General features: G+C 42.5%; 1 protein-coding gene across 2 annotated transcripts in view; it reads right to left on the bottom strand.

The window, feature by feature from the left end:
* Nucleotides 1-5,018: 5,018 nt before the first annotated feature.
* Nucleotides 5,019-19,418, bottom strand: part of TRPM3 (transient receptor potential cation channel subfamily M member 3) — a 638,519-nt gene continuing 624,119 nt past the window's right edge. For both annotated transcript variants that reach the window (XM_073345157.2, XM_078852884.1), the window contains one exon: nucleotides 5,019-12,333. In XM_073345157.2, the coding sequence (XP_073201258.2) occupies nucleotides 10,887-12,333 (1,447 nt within the window). In that variant the 3' untranslated portion in view covers nucleotides 5,019-10,886. The remainder of the gene's footprint in view (nucleotides 12,334-19,418) is intronic.

Below are 19,418 nucleotides of genomic sequence, written 5' to 3'. Positions count from 1 at the left end.
CCATCCTGTTAGATCTGGAGCCCTTCTTTATAAGTTTATTTCCCTGGCTTGTGCTTCAAATTCCAGATAGTTTCACACCTCTGATTTAAAGGAATTACAACCCCTTTTTCACATATAAGTCCTTCAGTGTATCAATCCAGTTGACTTCACTAACCAGTTACTTTAATTTTCAAAGCCAGCGCTTTAGAAATCTAAATGCTTAGTTACTGAGCTGTTTGATTACCCTTCCATTTAATTAAAACTCAATCCACTTGTAAAATAGGATCACCTCTTGTTGGTTCAGTGAGTATTGGTTGAAGAAATCCTATCACATTCAGGCTACCATTATTAGTAGCATTTGTTCTCCAGTCTACATCTGGGAAGTTAGTCTCCCTATTTAAATGAATAATTGCTTGGGCAGATAATAGTTCCTTAGGGATAAAGGTCTGAACCCAGATCCTTTGCCACTTTGCCAACTGATCATTGAGGGACTACAAAGGAGGCTTCAAGCCATTTTTGCATACTCTCTCTCCTCCAGAGATACACTGTGCACTGCTCAGCTGCATCTGGGAGGCCTTGTAATGTAAACTGCTGCTGCAATATACTGCACTCCTTCAGCTGCCACTTATGGCACCTCACAGCACTGGGCCAGATGAGGATTGTGTAAATTAGAAAACTAAAAATAGAAAGGTACTTGTTTTTTATTCTGTAAACCTTTACTGGGGTGGAAAGAGAGAAAATGGCTGCCATTCTAAGGAAGGTGGGGGAACGGGTGATGGCTGCTTGTTAAGCATGCCAGTATGGATCCAGTCACACCCTCACCAAAGTTCTAGTCCTGAGTTTTGACCAAATTACTTTCAAAGTTTTAAAATGCCTAGAAAAGTGTGTGTTGAGGTTTCCCCCATAAACTAGAGGAGCTTCTTTTGTCTAATTTCAAACTCTCACTCAAACATTGTGAGGTTGAAAGTTTGAGCCAAAGTCAGCCATTATTGTGCTCTTTTTGTGAGAGAGACTGGAGAAAAGGAGCAGAGAGGAAAGAGAGAAAAATGTCTATTGTTTAGTTTCTCAGAAGACAAAACTGAAAATATAGGACAGTATCAGCCAATCAGTGCACATATGCAAATAGTTACATCCAGAATGGATGCAGCAAGTTCCATAAATCTCCTAAGGGGTGAATGATGTTGGGGTTTTTTTTTTAAACCTCTAAGTGCCTCCCTTCTTCAAATGTTGTTTTCAAAGGAAAATTGTTACACACATAAAGAAAAGGAGTACTTGTGGCACCTTAGAGACTAACCAATTTGTTTGAGCATAAGCTTTCGTGAGCTACAGCTCACTTCATCGGATGCATACTGTGGAAACTGCAGAAGACATTATATACACACAGAGACCATGAAACAACACCTCCTCCCATCCCACTCTAGATAAGCTATTACCAGCAGGAGAGTGGGATGGGAGGAGGTGTTGTTTCATGGTCTCTGTGTGTATATAATGTCTTCTGCAGTTTCCACAGTATGCATCCGATGAAGTGAGCTGTAGCTCACGAAAGCTTATGCTCAAACAAATTGGTTAGTCTCTAAGGTGCCACAAGTACTCCTTTTCTTTTTGCGAATACAGACTAACACGGCTGTTACTCTGAAACCTGTTACACACATGACAACACAGAGGCTTCAACAAAGCCATTCAGAATGGATATCAGAATAGCTTTTGCAGTTCTTTGACTAGCAAACACCAGCATTTATTATTCCTCAAGGAAAAAAAGCTCTGTCTATATTGATAGTTCCCACTCAAATAAGTAACTCTCCATTCAAACATGAGTGAGCCAGAGTCACCTTCACTGTTCAAATTTAAATCCTTGCACCATTAAAATCTTCTGAACCTAAAAGGCGGCATTTAGTGTGGTTGGGCAGGTTGTATTTTCGCCCTCTGCTCTTCTCAGGAGTTCTGGCAGGGGAAGGCAGTTTTAGTTCCTTAACCTAGTCTGAGCACTGCTTTTTTAGCCTTTTTTGTGGAGGTGGCAGCTGGGATTCTCTGAATCAGCACATTGTTCATGTGACCCTTCTCATGCAACTTTTGGGATTGTGCCAGCCACAGGGCTCCAGCAAAGGGGTTGCTATGGTATCTTGTGTTGCTGAAACCCTCTTCCTGAGGGTCTCTGCGAGGGTTTGTGCCAACAGAAACCGATATTAAAACCCTGGTGGAAATAGCCCAATATGTGTTTAATTAAAAAGTGCTTACGGCTTGCCAGCCATAGTGCTGACCATGCTTAACTTTAGAGAAAGAAGGTGGGTGAGGTAATATCTTTTATTGGACCAACTTCTGAGGGTCAGAGCGACAGATTTGCCTCACCTACCTTGTTTCTCTAATAGCTTGGGACTGACACAGCATGCTCCTAACCCAGGGGCAGGCAAACTTTTTGGCCCTAGGGCCACATCGGGTACAGAAATTGTATGGAGGGCCAGGTAGGGAAGGCTGGGGGAAAGCTATGCCTCCCCCAACAGGCATGGCCTGGCCCCCACCCCCATTCCAGCCCCCTGGAAATCCCAACCCCATCCCCTCACTCCCCACCACTGACTGTCCGCCAGGACTCCTGCAGCCTAGCCAAACACCCCTGCTGCCCTGACCATCCCCCCAATCTCCCCTGCTCCCCCCCCCGCTCTATGTTATCTGTGGGGTGGGGAAAAGGGGGGAGGCTCAGTCCTTTCCCTGTGCGTTTCCCCTGCTCGTTTGCCGGCTCCCCCTGGCAGTAGGGCAGGGCTCGCTCCCTCTCTGGGCTTGGCTGCTCGGGACAGGGGCCAAGCATGCTGGAGACGGAGGGGGGCCCTAGTTTCCTTTGCCCCTGTTCCCGGCAGCAGAGCCCAGGCCCCTTGACCAGCCCCCTGCAACCCGCCCTGCTCCTTGCCTCCCCGGAGCTCCCCCTGACCGCGCCGCCCTGGAGCACCAGGTCTGGCTGCGCTATAGCCGTGCCGCCCGGCTGCAGCAGCAGCCATGCTGCCCAGGTGCTGGGGAAACTGTGACTGCGAGGGAGGGTGGGGAGCAGAAAGGGTGGGGCCAGGGGTTAGCCTCCGAGCTGCCAGGGCATTGGGCTGGCGCCTCTGCAAGCCTGTGGGAGGGATAGTTCAGTGGTTTGAGCATTGGCCTGCTAAACACAAGGTTGTGAGTTCAATCCTTGAGGGGGCCATTTGGGGCAAAAATTGGGGATTGGTTCTGCTTTGAGCAGGGGGTTGGACTAGATGATCTCCTGAGGTCCCTTCCAACCCTAATATTCTATGTTGGTGGTTTAAATCCTGACCCCGCTTCCTGGGCAGGAGCTCGGGGGGGGGGGGGGGGGGGGGGGCTAGAGGGAAGGGTCCTGTGGGCCATAGTTTGCCCTCCTCTGTCCTAACCTTATAATTCTGCTGCAAAGGCACCTAACGGCTCTTAAACTGCTTCATTCTCATGGATGGTTGATACCATTTACTGTTATAAACCAAGGGATAAAACACTCTTCACTTCATTCCTATTTTTATGTCATTTGCGCTCTCTGGTACCTGAGCTGGAAAGCCTCAGGTATACACACCATTCAGGATACGCGGGGTATAGAGATACAGCTTGGTATTATCGGCAGCCTCTCCCCCGCACACACACACATTTAGGCAAACCTACTACATACGTGTTCCTCGGCACACACTGGCAATACAAAGCTACAGTATAGGGTTACAAAACAAAGATGAATGGTGCAGCATGGAGCCAATTATCTTCGTTTATTACCCCATGGTCTTATGTTTCATGATTAGAAGCAAGTATTGGCTATTTCTGGTAGCATTATATAATACAATAATTGTAAATGATACTATTTCAGATTGTCAACACTAAATGACCTTTTGCACTTACTTATATAGAGCTTTTCATCTGAAAATCCAAGAACACATTACAAAGGTGGGTGTGTTATTTTTACAGGTGAGGAAACAGAGACACAGAAATTAAGTAAATTACCTAAAATGCAATAGCAAGTTAGTAGCAAAGCCAGGATTAGACGCTGTGTGACCTGGCTTCCTGCATTCTGTTATAACCTAAAATGGGCATCATACCGCCTGACAATCTCTGTAATCTTATGATTTGCTGTGTTGGTCCCAGGATATTAGAGACATGAGGTAATATTGTTTAGAAGCATGGATTTAAAAGGGACTGCAAAGGTCATCTAGTCTAACCCCCTGCCAAGATGCAGGGTGTGTCTAAACCCCCCCCCCAAGACAGATGGCTACCCAGCCTCCTTTTGAAGGCCTCCAGTGAAGACGCTTTCACAACCTCCCCACACACTCTGTCCTATTGTTCTTAAAATGTCAGGAAAAACTTCCTAACTGTATCTAAATCTGCTATGCTGTAGTTTGAATCCATTGCCTCTTGTCCTGCCCTCAGTGGCAAAAGAGAACAACTTTTTTATGGCAGCCTTTCAAGTATCTGAAGACCGCTATCATATTCTGTCCCCGCTCCCCCTTAATCTCATTTCCAGACTAAACCTACTCAGTTCCTTCAGCCTTTGCATTCCATCCCTTTGATCATCTTTGTTGCTTGCCTCCGGATCCTTTCCAGTTTGCATACATTGGTGACTAATGTATTGGCCTGAGCTCTGTGTAAGCTTGAAAGCTCACCTCTTTCACTAATAGAAGTTAGTCCAATAGGAGAGATTACCTCACTTCTCTTCATTTACTGTGTCTATGATATGTGGGGTATATGTAAATCTAGGACTACCTGTGTCAGGGCACCTAACAAAGGGTTTGAACTAATACAGAACAGCTGGAACTGGTGCCTACTTTTAAAAAATCTAGATGACCAGGACCCAGAAGTGTTTGGGAGAACTATTAAGCTAGTCTGATTTTTTTTATTACACCTGTAAAATGCTGCGAGGGAGGGTACCTCTGTTTTTAAATTAGCCTTAGCGAGAACTGAAGTAAAACAATCAGATTTTATTTGGAGAAAGGCAGCTGCCACTTGCGTCATTGTCCATTGTGGTGTTGAAAAGAGATGACGTCAAATAAATGCACTGGAAGGCTGTAGAAATGTTTTGAACTACATCCTGTTTTATTGCAAAACATTTTGTTACAGAAATTTCAGAAAGTTCTACTGCAGTAACTGCCAACTTCCGCTTTTTCATTCTGTATCTAACCACACCGTCTAAAAGTGCACTGTGAATCCAGCAGACCTTTTAAAAAGGACTGTTTTCCCTAGTAATATATATATTTGAATAAATCAAAATTCAAAACCTTCATATTTATAGGAATTTATTTAAAAGTGACATTTGAATGGTTTCCCCCTCCTTTTATAAATGTTTGATATAACAGTTACAAACGATAACCCTTACATTATATCATTACATAGCTATTAGTACAGTAATATTGCAACCACTGTTCCAGACAGCACTAGCAGCATATAGGCTCTCCTCACATAAGACAGCTTCAGGTGTGAAAGGAGGACATACCTTTAATACAGGTTACTGTTGTGCACGCACCTTGTTATATTTCAGAGCCATTTCCCCCCCTACTGTCATATAAACAAAAGTTACCATTTTCCACCAGCAACAGCAATATCATAACCAACCATTTTCCTCGAGAGCCTTTTGAAATAAGAACTTCAGTGGAACCTTGTTCAGAATGAAAGTGCAGCAGATAACTAGGTTTCACAGCCTATCTGAATTGAAGTTAGGCAGGCCCAGTGGCTCATTCAGTAGACTGCCCGCTGGAAACCTGGTTAAGGACAATGTATATAATGGCTAGAAGTGATGTAAAGTTGGAAATTCAGGGTCCAGTTCTGCTCGTTATTCTGCAGTGAATACACAGTAACTCCACTTATGTAGACTTCCTGCAGATTTACACCAGTGTAACAAAGATCATAATCTAGCCAATAATCTACCTTGGAAAGGGGAAGGATGGAACTTGCTATATTGCTCTCCAAAATGCAACTACAGTTGGCTATAAAGCAACATAACAGTCATGGGAGTGGAGACAGTCACTCCTTTCATGTGCAGGGGTAGTGCTGTGATGTATTCGTTTATGCCAGAGAGGACAGGAGGGTAAATTCTAATGTACAGTAATGAAGGAATTCATCAGCTAAATGCAACCCCCCTGCCAAGTCCTTTACTTTTGCCCTCCTTCCTTATTTGGAATGTGCTCTTGGTTATGTGAGATTGGTGAGGGAGAACTCATCCTACAATACCCTTAGGCTCCTTTCTTAGAAAAAGTATTAACTTAGCTGTCATAATAAATTTACGTTAATCTGGTTTTGCTGTCTCAAATGGGCTGATGTGTGCAAAAATGCAAATGTTGTTTTCCTTTTTCTCTTTGTTAGGTGGTGGTGGGTGAGGGGAGAAATTCATAATCATCACAACCACCTAAATCACAACTCCCACTTTGGAAATCCAAGAATGACCACCTCATATTTTCCTTATTCTTGGTTGTTGAATCCCCTTAAAGTGATAACCTGAGCAAATACAAGAAGACTTTTTTTCTTGTTTTAAACAAACAGTTTAGAGAGAGATTTTTGATCATTTCAGTGAGCTCAGTCCACATTTGTAAATTGATAACTTTTGCTTTTGAGAGAACAGGCCTGGTCTCTCCAACTGCAGGAATTAGACCAGTGGTTCTCAAGTTATTACACATTGTGGGCTGTTTGTGTGGGCTGCCCTGACCCCAGAGCCCTGCCATGTGGGGTGGGCTGGCTGCCCAGCGCCCCAGAGCTCATGGGGTTGGCCAGGAGCTCCTGTCCCCGCCACGTTAGGCAGCAGGGCAGCCCAGACCCTTTAGCACATGGTCTTTAGCGCTGAGCTGGATCGGGCCACAGCTGTGCACTAATTGGGCTGCATGCGGCCCACAGGCTGCCAGTTGAAAACCGCTGAATTGGACTGAGGCCCTGTCCTGTGAATGGCACTTATTTTTACGGTATAAGCAGTTGTTCAAACTTGGTAGACATGCTTTACCTTTGCATTTCCCAGGTGCCAGATAGTTTCTAAGAAACAAATATTCTACTTCTCTTACAAATATTACAGTTCAAGTCACCCCCACCCTAACAAAATCATCCATCCCATCCATATACACTGATTCATTTTCACTAGAAGTCTTTAAATCAACATTAATTATCTGGAGTCGAGAGCGATTTTTGCCATGTGGATTAATGAGCCTTTTCTCACTGTTTGTTATGTTTTAGCAATTTGTACCTCACGGCCATTAGTTACCAGACAGGTGTGCCGAGAACAGTAATGAAACACCTTATCTTTTCCAAAGTAGAGAGCTAAATGTCTCAGCACTGCTGTAGGTTCACACCTTTGTGTTTAGTACTTCAATTTCATGACATCTTGAAGTGTAGATTACAAAAAAATAAAAATCAATTTAGTTTGCTTAAAGATTGAACATAATGTAAAAGTCCAAAAACTTGATTTTTTAAATTCCTAACTGGATTCATTATTACAGGCAGGCAATAATAAAATGTTAAGCCTCATAGTAGTCCAAAGAAATTCATGGAACAATGCATGCATTTTCATTGACACAAAAAAAGACTGGACTTTAAGGAAGAGAAACTAGTTCAGTCATATCACGTTGTTGTGAAAGAATAATATGCTATACTCCAATATCTAGGACAAGTGTACACCCAACTATAGAATAGCATCACTTAAACTGGAAACAACAGAACAGATTACTATATGAAAATATTTATAAAATACTGTACACTGCTTCCTTCATTGGCCAGCATATGTAAACAAACAGCTAAGTCAACTGAGTTTCAAAATATTATTTAAAGTTCATTTATCTTATCTTTTGCATAACATGCCAGTTCATCGTTCACACTATCACAACTCACCAATCACAGCTCACAGTGGCTCATTAGAGACTTATACATCAGCTCATACAAACATTTACAGTGGTGCTGTACAGAAGGACGTGTGAAACATACAGCAGTTACAGATTGTGACCAAAAATGCATAATCCATATGTATGCTAACTTGGATAGTGGGATTTAATGTTCAATGCAACATGTGCTATTTTACTGAATGTTACAGATTTAAAAGTATGACTTCATAATGTAATGTTAAAGCTGCCCTGTAACATTCACTATATGATCACATGTCAAAACCATACTGGATTATACATGGGCTATATAAGATATCATTCAATACATAATATATCATATGGCACAAGCTATAGTTATAAGATGATGAAGGCTGAGTTATTTTTTATCTCCACTAAAGAAGTTTTAACAACCTGTACCATTCAGTGTTGAGAGGGGGGGCAAAATCCCCATCCCACTGACATTAACAAGTGAAGATAAACAAAATACTCTACCATCCATCATAATACATGCTATAGAAACCTTATTTTAGGTAAATGGGAAACATTCAGGAAAAGTTTTGACATTTTGGAATTATACTTTTTTATAGTGGAATTTATATATAATGGCAGTTAAAAGACATAACTAAAGTGTCCTGGTTCACCATGCCTGGAGTTTATGCTCCAGGTCAATAAAGTGCTGTATTCTAATTATTTTACAGCTCCTGGATTGGGAAACCCTTTTACCCCAATAAACTAACAATGAATCACCCAGAGGGGATCTCTGCACCTTGAACTAATAAAGTGATGGGGATGTCTCAAATTCATTCTTCTTGTACATGCTAATTTTATTGATGAAGGTGGAAAAGTCTATGAATAGTTTCAGAAAACATCCTTAAATTAAAAAAGCAATAAATAAAACGGCTGATTTAGAGAAACCTTAGGAACAGACTGATACAAAAGTTGGCACATTTGAAGCAGACTGTTAAACAAAAATGGCATTGTCCCTGGGAAAGCTATTGTTTAACAATCAGCCCATCACAAGCACACTTTGTAATTCACTGAGTGACAGGTCAGAAATTGTACCCTTGATCAGTGACATGTGACAGAAAACCAGTACATGGACCTCAAGGCAATCAAGTAAACACAGTATGTGGATCAAGCTGAGCCTAGATCACAGAAGGACTGATTTAACAAAGTACGAAATGGAAATAATTGGTGCACTAACAAATAACACATTTTGTGTTTAAAAGTCAACATGTTGCATTTGTTTATTTCACCAACTTTCCACAAAGTGAGTCACTGCTCACAATTTTTTCCACTCTCTTTGCCTCTTCTCGGGGGTCAGATATTTAATTTTGAGATAGGGCTTTGTTGCCTATCACTCAGATGCCCCTGGGATGAATTCCTAGAGATAAATTAGGTTGAGACTTTCAAAGATGTCTCTTAGATTTGCGTGGCAACTCCCACTAAAATTAATAGGCATGGAATGCCTCAAAACCCCATAGGTAACTTTGAAAATCCCAGCCACGTTAACATTAATAATAAAGGACCTGGATCCACATGTATAGTAGTTTTTTTTTAGAGGCTGTTTTATTTTTAAACTAATGGTCATAGCATTCGCTTCCAAACTTCTCAAGATTAAGCTTTCCCCCTCTAAAATGGTGTGAAATTGTGATCAAATTACTACTTTTAAGGCTCTATTATATGACCAAGAGATGCTATCATAAGGGCATGAAACACCTTATTAACATCATGAACAAGGTTTTGCACTCAGATGCATAGGACGTATTACTGCTGACTTCATTTGGGGTCCCATACACACAATTGAGGGCAGAATTTTTATTAAAATGCATGTTGTGGTTTGTTCTATCTTGTTGTTAAATGGAAGCATACTTGCAACTGACGACTTTTGCTGTTAACACATATCGGTTTTCACTTTGGTGCTTTAGCTTACCTCTAAAATCTTATTTTATTGTTTTGAGATACTCTGCCAAGAGCATTTTCCATTAAACAACAGTAATCTGAAATCAGACTGCTTGATAAACTTTGTATGTTTGAGTGTTCAGATACAACTGTCTCAATAAGTAAAATGTTAATGCTTGTGTTGGGTGAATGATATGAAAAATCAGCAGCAAGAACAGTAAGAAGAACATGGTAGCAATTTGGGAGGGGGATAACAATTAATGGAAATAATGGAAATCTTGCAGAGAACAGTGAAAATATAATATCCCTCCTGCTCTGCTTTGAGCATCTCAGCCCATTATTCTTACTGTTCCATGACATCATTTAATTTAGTGAGACAATATATTGATGACAAATGTGGTAAAAAAATAAATATATACTATTCCACTTAATTACATTCATCCTGAGCTTGGCTCAACTGTACCACAATAACAATGCCTGTTTAGTACAGGAAACCACCTGACAATTTTATTTTTTTTTACATAAATTCTTCCTTCATTTACATTGCAATACAAAAAGCAGTTCTTTTTCCTTTCCCATCTTGAAAATATAAACATTTTGTGGCACTAGAATTCAATACAAAAAGAGACAGGTGAACTATATGATTGTTGCCTTGTTTATCTTTACAATGATCAGTTGCAGAAATGGGGGAGCTTTAGGATTTGCTTACAGCTCGTTTCTATAGACTACAATGATGCTCTTCCTCAGTCATTGCAATGATGGAACTGATGTAAATAGAAATCAGTTTAGAGTATCTCATTTGTATGCTTTTCTTTTTGCCAATTTAGCCCTGTGTCTTAGAAACTCATGAATAATTACGAGAAATCCTAGGATATCTTCTAGTAAAAGGCAGATCTCTGAACCTACTCAAGTCTTTGTGAGGGTGTTTTTTTCTTTTCTTTTTTTTTTAAATTAAAGCCTTTATAAAGCTTTCCTCCCTCCCTCTTTCCTTAAGTGCAAATGTCAACTCGGTCAGGATCCAGTAACTCAGTGTGCGAAAATGAGATTAACAAAGTGCTAACCTGACCAGTGACAGACTCTGACTTTAGTTGACATATCATATTTTATTCTGTTAAGGAAAATGGACTGGAGAGGATGACTAAATTCCTCATCTAAGAGGATGACTCTTAGACCTCCTGTTATGCATGTCTAGCTGTGCTTGCTTTCAAAGCTAGGGAAGGCACCTGTTCTAGACAGTCTTCTCATAGACAAGTTGTCTCCTCTACTCTCCGGCCTGGATGACTTACTCCTCTGGAATGGATTTCGTGGGCCCGTTGTGTTACGCTGTCTATCAAGTTTATCACTGATAGAATAGCTTTTCCTTGTGTGTGCATACAACATGCTGGACTCATCTGCTGAGTAACTGTTGGCTCTCTCTATTTTTGGAAGTGGTATGTTGTTGGACAGTGTTCTTGCTGTGCTGCTTTCTTGCGGAGATAAGGAAGCCCCCTTTTTGTCTTTGACCTCAATATCCTCATTATCAGAGCTTGGGTGACTTAGCTCTGCTTCTCTCTCTGGGTGGCAGCATCCCAAGTCCTCCACTTTGTCTCCATGATTTCCAGGAAAACTGGATCTTTCTGCAATATTCTGGGGAGCGCTGACACACCTGGTGTCTATGCAGTCTGTAATACTTGTGTACTCCGCTGTTTTGACTGGCACCCCAAGGCTGCTGAAATAGCTCCGAGAAGGAGAGAACATAAAACTGTGAGACTTCACAATTGGGGTTTCCTCCAGAATAAATGGGGTAGTAGCCAGATAGCGACTGCTTTTAGATCGCTCTAAGGTCTGATACAAAGGAGGGTCTGACTCCCAGAGGTTTTGGCTATCTATGATATGTGAATAATCTGAAGAAAACACTCTTGCTTCCATTGTAGAGGTTTCCTCACAATCAATACTCCTGCCGGAAATTCTGTCACTGGGAGTACTGCTAATATACGCACTGTTTGCTAGAACAGAAGAGGCTATTTGAGCCTGCAGAGATGGGTCTCCGGTACCAAGTATATTAATTGAACCGTCGAGAGGTTCTATACCAGAATGCAACTCATCCATGGCAGAAACATAAATATCTATGCAAGACGAAGGCCTTCTGGAGTCTGGGGCAATTGACAAAGTGCTTGTAGGGGCTAATGGTACTTTTGCTTCTTTTGATACAGAGTGTGAGCTACTTGCTCGATGCAGGCTCACAGACTTTTCTTTAAAAATATTTTCCAACCTTTCTAACCCACATTTGTCTTTCATATTCACTGCATAGAAAGAGTGGCTTCGCAGGCGGGGCATGATGGTAGGAGAGGTTGGGGACATTGACTCCTCTCCTGCAGGATCTATACTCTCTTGAAGCTTGTAAGTGTTCCCTTCCTGGCTATTGAAGCTGCTCTGTCTCACAATGTAGGCTGCATCTGTGCAGTCTGAGGAGGTTCTAGATCGTATCTTAGTCGTTTCCCCTCTATCTATACCAGTCAGCTTGTCTAAGGCTGCAGCCATTCGTCCTATCATGTCCTCCAGCTGAGCAAGCCTGACGTCTACAGTCTGAAGCGAAGCCTTCATACAATGTTCTCGTTCATTCACTTCCTCTAGGCGCATGGCCATGTTCTCTACCCTTCAAAAGAAGAATGCATGGGTTATATGCAGGGGAGTGATTACTGGTGTTCATTTATTAACCTGCCAAAGGGTATGGGAACAAATAGGGCTTAAAAAGTCCAGGCCAAATCCTCTGTTTTATTCTAATTTTTATATCACCCCATCTGCTGCAAAACAGTTAAGGATGGATTAAGTGGCCAAAATGATTCCCCTTTTCTAGGAAACTGCAGTAGCGGTGTAGAACCAGAATAACCAGTTCTATGCTACCCACTTGTAGGCCTTGATGTAGGGTATGTTGGCAGGAGGAAGGGGGTGGTCTGCTCTGGCAATCCCCAGCTGCCAGAACTGCTGCTTTGGGTGCTGTTGCAGATGGGTAAAAGTTAGGGCAGCGATGAGGTTGCTATAAATTGTGCCACAGGGCAAAGCGGGATATGGCTGGCTCCAGGATTAAGGGGGTGTGTGTGAAAGTGGAATACAACCACTTTTGCCCCTGTCCCTCCTTGGGTTTTCTCTAAGTAGAGCTTATACAGATCTAAGGATCTAGTCTAATTGCTTTGCAGTTTATTTTTAGTTGATTGATAAAACAATTGTTTTATCAGTTACCTTTAAATACTTTAGTAGATTCAATACAATAGACCCATAGAAATTAGAGGTGGAAAATACTGCATAAATGGGGTCTGGATTGCACCCCAGTTTAATGGTCATGCAGAGTGGACAAAATTTTAGTTTCAGAAGTCTTATCTGAAAGAACAACACACAGCAAACTGTTTAGTACTACACCTCTACCCCTATATAACGCAGTCCTCAGGAGCCAAAAAATCTTACCGCATTATAGGTGAAACCGCGTTATATCGAACTTGCTTTGGCCTCGAGCATTTCATAGAATCATAGAATCATAGAATCTCAGGGTTGGAAGGGACCCCAGAAGGTCATCTAGTCCAACCCCCTGCTCAAAGCAGGACCAATTCCCAGTTAAATCATCCCAGCCAGGGCTTTGTCAAGCCTGACCTTAAAAAGCTCTAAGGAAGGAGATTCTACCACCTCCCTAGGTAACGCATTCCAGTGTTTCACCACCCTCTTAGTGAAAAAGTTTTTCCTAATATCCAATCTAAACCTCCCCCACTGCAACTTGAGACCATTACTCCTCGTTCTGTCATCTGCTACCATTGAGAACAGTCTAGAGCCATCCTCTTTGGAACCCCCTTTCAGGTAGTTGAAAGCAGCTATCAAATCCCCCCTCATTCTTCTCTTCTGCAGGCTAAACAATCCCAGCTCCCTCAGCCTCTCCTCATAACTCATGTGTTCCAGTCCCCTAATCATTTTTGTTGCCCTTCGCTGGACTCTCTCCAATTTATCCACATCCTTCTTGAAGTGTGGGGCCCAAAACTGGACACAGTACTCCAGATGAGGCCTCACCAATGTCGAATAGAGGGGAACGATCACGTCTCTCGATCTGCTCGCTATGCCCCTACTTATACATCCCAAAATGCCATTGGCCTTCTTGGCAACAAGGGCACACTGCTGACTCGTATCCAGCTTCTCGTCCACTGTCACCCCTAGGTCCTTTTCTGCAGAACTGCTGCCTAGCCATTCGGTCCCTAGTCTGTAGCTGTGCATTGGGTTCTTCCGTCCTAAGTGCAGGACCCTGCACTTATCCTTATTGAACCTCATCAGATTCCTTTTGGCCCAATCTTCCAATTGGTCTAGGTCCTTCTGTATCCTATCCCTCCCCTCCAGCGTATCTACCACTCCTCCCAGTTTAGTATCATCCGCAAATTTGCTGAGAGTGCAATCCACACCATCCTCCAGATCATTTATGAAGATATTGAATAAAACCGGCCCCAGGACCGACCCCTGGGGCACTCCACTTGATACCGGCTGCCAACTAGACATGGAGCCATTGATCACTACCCGTTGAGCCCGACAATTTAGCCAGCTTTCTACCCACCTTATGGTGCATTCATCCAGCCCATACTTCCTTAACTTGCTGACAAGAATACTATGGGAGACCGTGTCAAAAGCTTTGCTAAAGTCAAGAAACAATACATCCACTGCTTTCCCTTCATCCACAGAACCAGTAATCTCATCATAAAAGGCGATTAGATTAGTCAGGCATGACCTTCCCTTGGTGAATCCATGCTGGCTGTTCCTGATCACTTTCCTCTCATGCAAGTGCTTCAGGATTGATTCTTTGAGGACCTGCTCCATGATTTTTCCAGGGACTGAGGTGAGGCTGACTGGCCTGTAGTTCCCAGGATCTTCCGTTATTAATAGTCACTTCCCGCCCCCTGACTGACCCCTCAGAATCCCCGACCCTTCCAACCCACCCCGCTCCTTGTCCCCTGACCACCCCCTCCAGAGGACCCCCCCATCCCTAATCATCCCCAGGACCCCACCCCCTAGCCAACCCCCTGTCCCCTGACTGCCCCGACCCCTATCCACACCCCTGCCCCCTGACAGGCCCCCCGGGACGCTCACGCCCTATCCAACGCCCCCGTTTCTCGTCCCAACCGCCCTGCCCCCAGAACCTCTGAACCATCCAACCTGCCCTGCTCCCTGTCCCCTGACCACCCCCCCCCCCCCGAGACCCTCTGCCCCTTATCCAACCCCTCGGCCCCAGCCTGGCACCCTTAACACGCCGCTCAGAGCAGCGTGTCGGAGCCAGACACGCTGATCCACCGGAGTGTGCAGCCCTGCCCCCCAGAGCACTGCTTTACCACGTTATATCCGAATTTGTGTTATATTGGGTCACGTTCTATCGGGGTAGAGGTGTATATGTATCGGACTTGGAAAGACGAATGGCTAAATAAACACTGCTGAGATTTGAAGCTGTGGTCTGGAGAAACGTCACTCTTCCCAAGTTGTTTTTTGACCACTAAACCACCCCTTCTAGTCAAAGGAAACAAAAATGTTTGGGGCAAAAGGCCTTTCCCACTTCAAGCACAAGATATAATCCCATAATAGAGAATATTCAAGCTACCAATTCCTACTGGAATCAATTTTGCCATATAATTTAACAATTTAACAAAAAGTTCTGGTTTTAAAATGCAAATTTTATATACTTCTTAGCCAATGACTGAATGCACTGGCACACATTCAACCTGTAAAATAACTCTTCTCTGATGACATATCTAACTTTAAAATTTAGGGATATAGAAGATACTGAACAAGTATAAATTCTGATCCCATTGAGCTCATGGGGAATTTTGCCATTGATTTTAATGGTGGGCTCTGGAATGAAGCATGCAATTAGAGTCAGTTTGTAGACAGCCAGTGTATAGTAAGGCAGGGTGATTTGTGCCTCTTTGTTTTAGGGAGCAGCCTGGTTTTTTTCTCTCTGTTTAGATTCTTGTGTGTTATTGTTCTGAATTCTAGGAAATAAAGTAGTGTTACATTGCAGCCTTCCAGCAAGACTATTTATGTTTTTATCTAATTCTCTGTGTGCATGCTGTTGCATAACAGTAGGGACCATGTCTGAATACGTATTTGTGCACCAGTTAATACATTCTGGTTCCAATCTTGATTGGAGTCTTTGGATGCTACAGTCAGAGACAATGCGTGTGGAGGGGAGCACATGCCCTCCGCCCGCAGATTTCTGCTTTCTATTTAGCTAACTGCCTGGAGTCACGGGCTCAAGGCACCTGGCATTGCTGCTTACCTCCCCAAACGTTCCTCTGCTCCCCCTATGGGGTGGCACACACCACAGGTTTAAAACATCTATTTTAGATCCAGAGGCAAGGTGGGGTGGTCACATATTGCCCTGGTACCTTTAAATTGTGCCCTCCCCATCAACAGTCATGTGGGGCCTCTGGTTACAGTAATAATTTTAAATATTTTGAGAGGAAAGATAGCCCAGTAGTTAAGGATCCAGCTTGGGATGTGGGACACCATGGGTCAAGTGCCTATGCTTTCTGTGGGACCTTGGGCAAATAGTTTAAGGATAGATTTTTAAAAATAATCTTTGGGAGTTAGGTGAAGCTAAACCTAATATCTTAAGCACTATTAAGGTCTGATCCTCATCTTTTTGGAGTCAATGGCAGGTTTTTCCATTGGCTTTAAGACAGGACTTGTCTGTTAATTAGGAAGGAACATTTGCAGGGTGGACTGATATGATGGCTGCATATATTTTAAGCAAAATAATTTAACTTCATGTAAATATATAATGCTATGCTGATTGAAATGAACTGCTGACAGTAGTATATTGTTTATGAAAGAAGGATTCCAAAGAGAATGTGTTGTAACTCTTCTACAATAGAAAGTCCATGTAAAAACATATCAATCCCTCCTTGCTCTTGGTCTCCAGGAGATTGAACAAGGCTTTCCTTTCTAGTTAATATAATTGGAAGAACCACCTTACAGCTTGTTACTTTTCATTCTCATCTCCTGAAGTGTGTATTATTAACACATAGATATTATTGTGATTAATGCCTTTGAGAGAACCTACTAAGTAGGTAGATAGATACTTTTCTAAGTTATTTGACTGGTGTGCCCCATGAACATTTGGGATTACTAAAATATTGTTTTGTTTTTTTCCAGGTTCAGTTTTTCATTATAGGACGCTATAGGATGGTCAGAGTAGGAAAGATTCTACACACAGACCAAGTTTGAACTCCTTTGTGCGGTGTTTTATTGTAAATCCAAATACTAAATATAAAGCATGTCCGCTCAAACACAAATGCCAGAGGGCTTTCCCTTCAGCCACAACCTACGGTAAAGGTGTAAGTTGTCACTTGATTCAGAGAAGCCTGAAGCAAAAGAGCAAGGCCCTGGTCCAGCAAACACTTAAGCACATGTATAACTGTAAAATCAACGGGAATACTCACATGATTAAAGTTAAGCATATAAGCAAGCTTTGTAGGATTGGGGCCTAAGTATGGTTGACTTCCACCACAGTATAGGAACTCCCACCCCAATTCTTTTCTCAATTTCTTCTCTCTTCCTAGAGATTGTTTCCCCTGAGTCAAGACTCAGTCCTGCTCTCACATTACCCCACCAACTCCTCCCAGTGCATCTCCTCTTGTAGTATTGTTGAGGAAGTTCATTCATTCATTCCCCATAACTAGCCTGCCTGCACCTATGGTCCTTTCTCAAGCTAAGCCACAGAACAGACTGTGTAAACCCAAAACGCTCAATAGGATGTTTAAAAAGCAAAGGCATCAATCCTGAATGAGGTGTGCAGCACACGAAGCAATGATGCTCAACAGAGTCTGACTGGGGAGCCTGCTTCTGAGCCGTCTGGCCTACGTGCAAGGCAAGACAGCAGCTCTGACTTACACTACTAGCATACAGTCCTGTAGGGATTTGACGCTACTGTAAGACTGGGCATAGCAGAGTTCTGCTGTGCCACTCATATGTCCCCCCCCTTCCTTACGCTAGGGGTTGGAGAGGGAGGAGTGGCTTATTCTGGAGGTGGTAGAGCTGCCTTCTTTCGGCTTCTTGCTGGGAGAGAGTTCCCCAACTCAGGGGGAATTCTTCACAGGCCTCTCTAGCTATTTCACATCCACTTTATGTCACACAAAGTAGATTTAGTGGACTCGACCTATTATTTTGTGGACCTTGCTTATAATTTAAGTTTTTAATGGATGTAATGCTCTATGTATTCTGCTACAGGATAATGACCAGGTATTGTGATAGAAAAGCGAGAGGGTGTGTAAGCTTCTGTGTCCTGCAACTTATTAACAATTTCTATTGAGATGGCCCTGAGTTATGTAGCTTGGATCTGGAGCGAGTTTTGAACATTCCTCAGTTTGGGGAAAGAGTAGAGGGGTTAGATTTATGTTTCTGGGTCAGAACAATTGGATAGAGTCTGGGTCCAGATCCAAACTTTTCCCGTGTTCAAGATAGCTGGGAATGGACTGGGACAGATCTGTGGTTCTGGTTCATAAAGTGTCTTTTATCTAAGATACTACAATAACTGGGGCTATATAAGATTCTAAGCACCTCAAATCTTTAATGTATTTATCCCCTGTGAGGAAGAAAATTACTGTCACGTCCATTTTACAGAGGGGAACTGAGGCACAGAAAAGCTAAGTGACTCATGCAAAGTCACAAAAGAAAGTCTGTGGCAGAGCTGACATGGAACCTGGGTCTTCCAGGTTCTGTGTTAGTCCCTAACCACTGGACTATCCTTCCTCTTTAATGTACTTTCATAAAAGTGTGTTGTTTGAGAATACAGTTCTCAGTCAGGAATGCGGATGGTTAAGGGGATATACGGTATGCTAGTCCTGTTCTTAGCTGGATTTACTTTCAAAGCTGAAATAAAACTAAAATATATTTCTATGCCAGTATAAAGCACATTTTAAACCTGGTTGCATCAGATGTGGTGCTGTGAGGATGCAGCATAGGTGGAAGAGAGTTGTTTCTTGAAATGAATTCACAACCATCACTCTCATTGTCTCTCTAAGAAAAACTTAACCAGAAAGAATTAAAGAGTTTTCATTGGCTCATATGAATTAGTTATTAATAGATTGACTGGATGTTGGCCTGAAATATTTACTGAGACCAATGCCTTAAGTCAATAGACATGATCTGTGATGGCGAACTCGAACTTAACTAAATTGCTCAGATACAGTGGTTATGAGGGCTACATAAACACTCATTTAAACAGAGAGAGGAGAGAGATCTGAGAACTATGTTGGGAATTTGCCAGGAACCTGAGGCTGCATAGAATTTACATAAAATGGAGTTGATTGCAGTTACCTTCATCTTTAATACAGAGAGAGTGAGTCTGTAAATTCTATGGGTGAAATTCTGGTCCCATTGAAGTAAATGGCAAAACTCCCATTCCAATTCACAGGTCCAGACATCCAGTGCTCTTGACCGCTCTTAAGTGGGCTACACCTCAGTGCTAAAGTTACAGGTTGCCTTAAAGAACTAATAGCCACATTGGGCCTCCAGGTTATATTTTGACCACCTGTGTTCTAGGGCTATGATTTGAAAAACTCAGATACAAGAAGAACGCATGGATTTGTTATTTTCTAGCTGAGCTGGTTAAATGTTTTATAGTTTCAAAATCTGGATGAAAATTTGTAGTAAAAAAATTTGAACATTTTCCAGCCCGCTGCAGTTTGTAGGCTGTGAAGAATAATTTAAAAAGTAGCCTCA

This window comes from Lepidochelys kempii, chromosome 5 (assembly GCF_965140285.1).
Source record: "Lepidochelys kempii isolate rLepKem1 chromosome 5, rLepKem1.hap1, whole genome shotgun sequence".
Lineage (NCBI taxonomy): Eukaryota > Metazoa > Chordata > Testudines > Cheloniidae > Lepidochelys > Lepidochelys kempii.
Note: the sequence above shows the minus strand (reverse complement) of the source record. Positions and strands in the feature narration are given on the sequence as shown.